The sequence below is a fragment of the Ovis aries genome, chromosome 5 (assembly GCF_016772045.2).
Source record: "Ovis aries strain OAR_USU_Benz2616 breed Rambouillet chromosome 5, ARS-UI_Ramb_v3.0, whole genome shotgun sequence".
Taxonomy (NCBI): Eukaryota; Metazoa; Chordata; class Mammalia; order Artiodactyla; family Bovidae; genus Ovis; species Ovis aries.
In genome coordinates this window covers 95,732,088-95,740,304 of record NC_056058.1, presented here as the reverse complement: position 1 = coordinate 95,740,304, position 8,217 = coordinate 95,732,088, and the positions used below count along the sequence as shown (strand labels likewise).

The window sequence follows — 8,217 nt, the reverse complement described above, 5'->3', positions numbered from 1 at the left end:
GCGGCGGCGGCGGCTACGACGGAGACGGTTGCGCTCGCTCTCTCGGCGTCATGGCGGCGGCCGGGAGCCGATAAGCGGCAAGAGTGGGCGCGCGCGCGTGGCTGCGGGGAAGACGGTCGCTGCTTACTTGTCGCTTTCGCTGGCCCTCGCAGTTGTTCGGTGCTTCGATAATGAATTGATTGTTGGAGCCGCTCTGCAGGGGGATCGCGGCGCGTCGGAGCCGGCCGCCGGGGCTTTCCCTTCCCCTCCGTGTCCTTCCCCTTCCCCCTCTTCCCTCCTCGCGGACTGCTGCTTTACCGCCGCACCGCCCCCCCCAACAGCCCACACACGCCCCGGAGCCCCGAGGACGCTGACCGCGGGGCCCGGGCGCCGGGGAGGCCGCCTCTCCAGTCGGCTCCTTCCGCCCCGCCAAGCCTGCACGCCCTGCCGGTAAGAAAGGGGCGGCGGGCGGGTCGGGATGTGGCAGGGAGGGAGGGACGGGAGCTGGCCCGGCCGAGGGCCGAGGCGGGGGGGAGGGTGCCCGGGCGGCGGCGGCCCAGCGGGCCGGGACGCCGTGGGCACAGGCCCGGGGGGCGCCCGCGAGGGCCGGCGGAGCGGGCCGGGCGCGCAGGGGGGCGTGTGAGCGGCGAGCGCAGGCCGGCGCCGCCGAGCGCGCATCCTCCGGGCCGGCCGGGCGGGCGGACATGCGGCTGGCGGTCGAGCCCCGGCCTCCGTCGGCGGCGCGGGGCCAGCCGGGCCGCGAGGCGTGAGTGGCGCGGCCGGCCGGGGCGTGGGTCCGGCCGCCACCCCCGGGGCTCTTTCCCGGCACGTGGGGAGCGGGCTCGGCGGGGGGAGGGGACCCGGCCCGAGCGCGCCCGGCAGGACGCGGGCCGGGCGTGTGGGAAGTTTGAGGCGGGAAGGGGGAGACCCCGGGACCAGCATGAGGGGTGAGGGGTTTGGGGGTGCGCCCCGGGGTCGGGGGTGGCGCAGGCTGAAGGGAGCCGAGCGGCGGCGGACAGCGCAGGGAGGGAGGTTTCCAGGCTCCGCTCGAGTGCCGCTTGGAAAACTTAGCCGGAGGAAAGCGGCCGTGGAGAGGCCGGGGCGGAGGACGGGCGCCGCGGCGAGGGCGACGGGCTGAGGGGAAGCGGCGGCGTCGCGCCGTGTGGAGGGCCGGCGGGGGCCGTGGGCGCCGGGGAGCCTCAGGGAGCGTGCAGGGTCTCGGCGTGTGGACTCGACCGCGCAAAAAGGAAGACGAGGAGGAAAAAGGAAGTTAGAAAGTACTAGAGAAAAGCCATTTTGAGGGGGGCAAACGTGAAAGGTGAAAAGGAAAAAAGGAAAAGTGAACTTTAGTTTTTCCTCAGCGAAGAGAGACTTTTGGGAAAGAGAGGCAGTTTGCTAGAGTGCCCAGATTTTTTTTTTTTTTTTTTAAAGACCTGATCGTTTTAATAGGGAAGCTCTCTGGCCCGGTGGCCTTCATCTTTAACGTGAGGAACGAGTGTTGCGTGAAATAATTTTTTTTTTTTTTTTTTTGGGAGGGGTGGTTAACAGTTTGCTGCCAAGTCGACGGGACTGTAGTCCCTGGGGAATGAAAAAAAACCGAGATCTCAATGCAGAGTTTGCGGTGATCGAGTTGGCAGCAGCCTGTTTCCCCTTCTTTTTTTTTTTTTTTTTCTTGCGGAATGGAAATAATCGTAGGAGTCAGTTCTGTGTGCTGATGTCGGAGGGACAGCTCTGCTCGCAGTCGCCCGTCTCGGTCGGTACTTTCTGGCTGGGGAAGGATCTGACGTCTCCTTCCCCCCCGCTTCTTCCTCTCCCTCCCCTGCCGGAGATCTCCTTTGTTTATTCGTGGTTGGCTTGTAGGTGACTCTCCAGTGTTGTGCTGGTATTTTGAAAGGTGGAAATGTTGGCTCTTTAGTCTGCGATTTCTGCCCCGTACCCTTTTACTTAAAAAAAAAAAAAAATCATAGTGTTTATCCTATACCTTTTTTTTCCCCTCCAGTAGAATCTCTGCACGTCCGAACTGGATACAGTAACCACCCCCCCCCCCCCCCCCCCCCGCCACTCCTTTTTTTTGTTTGACCAAGTATCTATCAAGACTCCGTTTTTCTGTTTTTGGAACTTAGGTAGATGTTACCTACTACCACTCTGCTTTAGTTATTTGGCCATAATGTGTGTTGTATACTGTACACACACAGTTGCAGTTGGGCTGAAAGTTCTGTCACTCCCCAAGCATTTTCATTTCTTCTGTCAAAAACAAGCAGTGGTGTGCTCAATTCTAATAAGTAGTCAAGAATGTAGTTAATAGAAGCCTAGGTAGTTTGAGAAAAAGATCCCTACCCCTTCCTTGCCACATCCAATCTAATTGGCCTCAGTATATTGGTATAAATTCTAAATAGACTTCTTCAGTGTTTTTCTCTACAGGCAATTTTCTTCTCACTGATTTTTTTTTTTTTTTTAGGTGAGTCAAAAAGGGTCCTAGGAAACCTGTGAATGTTGAAGAAAATTCATCTGTGAATTTTTAATATTCAAAGAGGAGTCAGTATTTATACTCATCTTTTAAACTGGGAAGATTTATATTTTATTTTAAAACTTCTTGATATTTACAATGAATGGACACAGTGATGAAGAAAGTGTTAGAAACAGTAGTGGAGAATCAAGGTAAGCATGTTATTACCAAGTATTTATTATGACAACAATTTAAAATTTATGTGACTGTAATTTTTAGCTTTTCTAATAGGTGGCAGAGTTTTCAGATCAGATTCACTCTTAACTTTCCACACAGTAAAAAAGTTTCTAATAAATGATGCTTTGTTGAAAATACAGATTTTAACTTTTTCCCATTGAGATACACAAAGGAAACTTTAGGTGTAGAAAGACTGGGATACTTAAATTTCTTTGAAGGTTTATATTATTTGGTTTAATAACTGAAACTAGAGCAAGTAAAAGAAGACATTTAAATTGATTTGACTATTATCTGCACTTTCCAAATAAAAGCAATAAGAATTTCTTTACTTATTTTTTTCTGGCTTTTTGTCTTCTATATGTGTGCTGTCCAGTGTAATAGTCAGTACCCATATGTGGCTATTTAAATTTAAAAATTACAAAATGTTTCAAAATTCAGTACTAAGTCACATTAAACACACTTCAAGTGCCAAATAGTCACACATGGCTAGTGGCTACTGAGATGGAGAGACCAGAATAGAAGACATTCCTATCACTGCAAAGGTTGTTTTGAACATTTCTGACCTGTATATTTGTTAAAGTGTTGCTGGAGCCCTCCCCCCCCATTATTTTTTCAAACTTGAGTTTTGATTATGAATGAATGAGTTAAGAATTCTTATTTGGGCCATGTCTTTGCAAAGAGGAGAGGATTTATCAGAGTAAGCTACCTTAAGCTATTTTAATGTGTAAGAAACCTCTTCAAATGCAAAAGTCTTTAAAATTCTTCTGTAGTGCCCAAATTTTACTGGCTATGTTTATAATGCAATCCATGTAGTTATATAGACTTATCATATAGGTAGATCAAGAATGTGGACATTGGGGTCAGACTGCCTGATTATTTACCCAGTTGTACTTATTAGCTTTGTGAATTACGACAGATTTTTTAACCTCTCTGAAGCTTTGGGTTTTGTACTTAATAGGCATTATAGTATTATTTATCTTATTTAAAGTTGACGATTAAGTGAGATGCTGTATTTAAAGGTCTTAAAAATACTTCCTGATATAAAGAGCGCTCTGTATTAGCATAACTTTTTTATAACATAAAATAGTACATAACTGAAACATTAATTAATGGAGAAATGTGAAGGACAAGGAACAGGAAAGCCTTGGCAGTTAAGAGGGCTTCAGAAAAATGTTGGATAGAAAATAAAGCAGTGGTATATGTATTTGACCTGAGGCTTGGGGTTTTCTGGTTATGCTGGGTGTACTTTATCACAATCTGAACAGGCAGATTGTTTGAATAACAGGAACATCATAGAAAAAAAAAAGGAGCAGTTATGGAAAGCAGAATTATTTAGTAGGACAAGTATTGGTCTTAGGAGTTAACACACCCTGAGTTGACAGTCTCTGTGCTAACTTAAGTTCTCTGAATGATTTCTGAACTGCAAAATAAGGAGAGTTGAATGGAATACTTCAACATTTTGAAGTATCATTCTGCTACTTAATATACAAAGTATTTAACAATGTAGTGTAACTGGAAGCACCAGAGTTGAGGGGTTAAAGTAGAAAACCTTTGAATTTCAGCTTTGATTCAAATCTCTACAGGTGAATTCACTGTAGTAAGTGAATAGGAGAGTCACATTGTCTACATTCTCTTATTCATTAGTGAACAATGAAATGGTTAATAGGTAGAAGTTTCTAGAGGAAACACAGGAGCCTAACTACCCATGAAATAGGAAATAAGACTCTTGAGAGTAAATTTTCTAGTTGAGTGTGTAGAGAGATCACATACTTAACACATACTGAACCCTTGCCTCTTCTGTGTATTTTGCTGTGTAATTTTCTGTGTATTTTGCTGCTGCATGTAAAGAAATGGGGAGTAGTAAATAAAATTTGATGTTGTAGAGATGAAAAAAGTTAAACCCTGTAAAGTCAAATTTACTTTAAGGAATTTTTGCAGTGCATACTCATTTTAAATAATCGCAAAGTATATTCTCTAATTATCCCAAATCATTATTTCTACCATATAAGTTTTATGTACTTCTGAGAATTGTGGCTGTCAAGTTATCTAGTTGTTGCAGCTAACTGCCATGGTGTTTCTCAGCAGAAGGGAGGCCTGCCTGTTTTCCTTCCATTTTCCTCCTTCGTGCTGTTATGTCACTTTGCTTTGCTTTACTGTTGCTACTAAGCCTCAGCGCCCCCACACCAAAAGTTTTCATAACAAGGCAGTACAGAGGAGGGAGATTGTGCCTAGTTAAGAGTGATGAGGTGAACTTTATAGATACAGGGAGTTTCTTGCAAAAAACAAAAGTTACCGTAACTGTGAATATTAATATAAAGTGATGAAGGGAGAAATATTTTTGCTTTTAAAGTCAATATATGTTATACAGTTTGATTGTTATTGGCTGGAAGTTTTCACATGTATTTTTGCTTCAGAGTTCCTCTTTTCCTTTGTGGAAATTTATGAAATGAAGTAGAATTAAGCAAGAAGTTGTTTGGCATTTTTAGTTGGTATAATTAACTTTCTACTCAGAAGTGTTTGCCTCTTTTCATGTGAAAACCTTTCTGTAACCATTGACAGAAAGGAAGAAGAATACACAGGAGAATGTCTGTTTGGCTATGTTATAACTGACAGTTTTGAAACTTATTTACGAAGAAATGTGGGTCAGGATGCACCTGCACCTCAGTTTCAAGTTAGGGCAAAGTTTGTTGTATAACTGAAGTTAAGCTTTCTGAAGATAACTATTGAAAGATTTCGAAGCATCAGTTCTCAGCTGTGTGGATTTGTTGTTATTTGGAATGAAATTTTTCAAATCCTGGTTAGACATTTTTATCTTAAGGTTATCTATAATGGTGATTTGCTCCACAGATAGATTTGTGGGTAAAGACTAGAAATATATAGTTACATTTTGCTGATTTTTGGATGATTGATAAATGTTTAATACTCAGAAGAATTTCTCTGCTTGCCTACAGATTAGGTTTTCAATAATGTAAAGCTGTTCATGTAAATTTGAGGATTTATTTTAATTACTTTATATAGTATGCTCATATAAAATTGTTACAGAGTGAAGGAAATTTTGGTGATATGTTATAATGGTCTTAACTACTTAGAATTGATCCAGAGCGGATGACCTGATTCTAAAATAATTCTTTTTTTTAAAAAATGTATTTATTTGTTATTTTCGGCTGCACTGGGTCTTTGCTGCTGTGTGCAGGCCTTCTCTAGTTGTGGTGAGTGGAGGCTACTCTCATGCTGTGTGCAGGCTTCTCATTGTGTTGGCATCTCTTGTTGTGGAGTATGGGCTCCAGGACGTGCAGGCTTCAGCAGCTGTGGCGCGTGGGCTCGGTAGCTGTGGTGCACAGGTTTAGTTGCCCCTCAGCACTTGGAATCTTCCCTGACCAGGGATGGAACCCGCGTGCCCTGTATTTGCAGGTGGATTCTTAACCATTGGACCATCAGGGAACTCCAAGAATTCTTTTCCTTGATATAGTGTACCTTTTTATAGCATTCACAGTGTTTGACTTAATGAACTTAATAAATATGTTTTAAATGTATATGTGTGTACACTTTACATTAGAGGAACTCTGTTACAATTAAATTTCCTTGGCTTATTCAAAATATTTTCATTGTTTTATGCTTCAAGAATCTTTGGATCTCAACTTTTAAAAGTGTTTCCTCAGTAGGAAATATGATCAATGGAAATATTTTAAGTGAAAATCTCAGTTTTAAAAATTCAGAGTCTCTCAAAGACTTTTTAGAGGCTTTGAGAAAAAAGACAGGTTAGTCTAAATGACCTGTTAAATTTAAAGAACACCAAGTCAAAGTTAATTTGAACACAAGGCCACCTATCTCACCAAGTATCTGTTAGTGTCTTAATAAAGACACCTATGGGATGCCATTTTTGTAAGCATTGCTTTTATGTATACACAGAAAGATTTCTTGCCATTAAAATAAGTTTTCGTAAATGAATTTGAATAATTTTTAAAGGCAATAAAATGGTGTTTCCTAAGCTTACTTTGAAGTTATCTCAGTGTTTTTTAAAAGGATCAGTTTATTCTTAAATTTCAAAAGTTTGTGCAAAGAAGCATTTTAAGGAAGACAGGAAAATGTGCAATCACAAACTCAGAATGGTTTGCAATCGTTGCGTTAAACTGGTTTTTGACATTAACTATGATGTCATTAATTGGGCTTCTCTAGTGGCTCAGTGGTAAAGAATCCACCTGCCAATGCAGGAGACACTGGTTCAGTCCTTGGGTCAGGAAGATCCCCTGGAGAAGGAAGTGGCAACCCACTCCAGATTTCTTGCCTGGGAAATCGCATGGACAGAGGAGCCTGGCCGGGCTGCAGTCCATGGAGTCACAAAAGACTTGGACATGACTTAGCACCAAACAACATTAATTATAGGAAAGTATGACTGTTTTATGTCTCTCTCTCTTTTTTTGCTAATCCCTGTTTCTTCATTCAGTATGTATATTTTTTTCTCCATCTTTTCCTATTAGTTTTTTTTTCCCCTCATGTGTCTGGTATGAGGGAAATCTAGGGTACCATGTAGCATTAGTTGTTAATACATGCTGTTGAATCTCAGATCACCTCAGGTCATTTCGTAGGCTTTGAAAATTCAAACTGTTAGGAGCTTTGGTAACGTGTTTCTCTCTCCTCAAACAGAATTGACAGAACTTCTAAGGTTGCGGTTAATCTATATTACTTTAATGTATTTAGACTAAGTTTTAATTGGCAAAGATAAGAGAATTGTATGTGATTTGATTTTCAGTGATGTTACTTTTATTCTCATTGGTGTGAGATAATGTAGGAGCAAATACTGATGTGTAGTTGTCCCTTTTTTATGCTCCTTAAGTCATTGCTTGTTTAAGATATTGGTGACTTGTAGGTTATAGTTGGTACAGTTCTCTGTTGAAAAATATGAGTATTTGTGGTGACGATATAAAGAATTGTTGGAGAAAACTTTTTTTACATTTTTTATGAAAAAGTTTAAAACATTACAGAAGTAGAAAAGTTACAGTTCCAGTTGTGGGTCTTGGTCTAGCAGCATTGACATCACCTGGGAGCTTGTTTTTAATGTTCAACCTTGGGCCCCATCCCAGACCTACTGAATCAGAATTTCTTTTTCACAAGATTCCCTGGTGATTTGTATTTATATTAAGTTTGTATGTATTATAGATGAAGCTGTTTGCATGGAGTCATTTACCACCTTGTTACTTGTTAGTGTTGATGTTATTACACATGCTTCTTGTTTTCTCAGAACCCCCAGATAGCTGTGTTATAAGCCATGCAAGCAAGAAGCAGGGTACATTTCATTTCTCTAGAAGCAACAATAATGGCAGCTGATAACTGTTGAGCTGTACTCTGACTGAGCCATGGTGCATGTACACAGTGTGTCACAAGAGTCTATCCTGCCTCATCCTTCACTTTAAAGTCTTAAAACAAAACCCAGCAACTATTAACTGAATTCCGGACTTTAGTTGGATTTTATTGGTTTTTCGATTAATGCCTTCTTTTTATTCCAGGATTCAATCCAGGATACCATGTTGCATTTAGTTGTTAACTTTCCCCAATGT

At 42.3% G+C, this 8,217-nt stretch overlaps 1 protein-coding gene across 2 annotated transcripts in view; it reads left to right on the top strand.

Annotated features, from left to right (window-relative positions):
* The first annotated feature begins 323 nt into the window (after positions 1-323).
* Positions 324-8,217, top strand: part of CHD1 (chromodomain helicase DNA binding protein 1) — a 72,910-nt gene continuing 65,016 nt past the window's right edge. For both annotated transcript variants that reach the window (XM_027970531.3, XM_027970529.3), the window contains exons 1-2: positions 324-429; positions 2,438-2,637. In XM_027970531.3, coding sequence (XP_027826332.1) covers positions 2,585-2,637 — 53 coding nt within the window. In that variant the 5' untranslated portion in view covers positions 324-429; positions 2,438-2,584. The remainder of the gene's footprint in view (positions 430-2,437; positions 2,638-8,217) is intronic.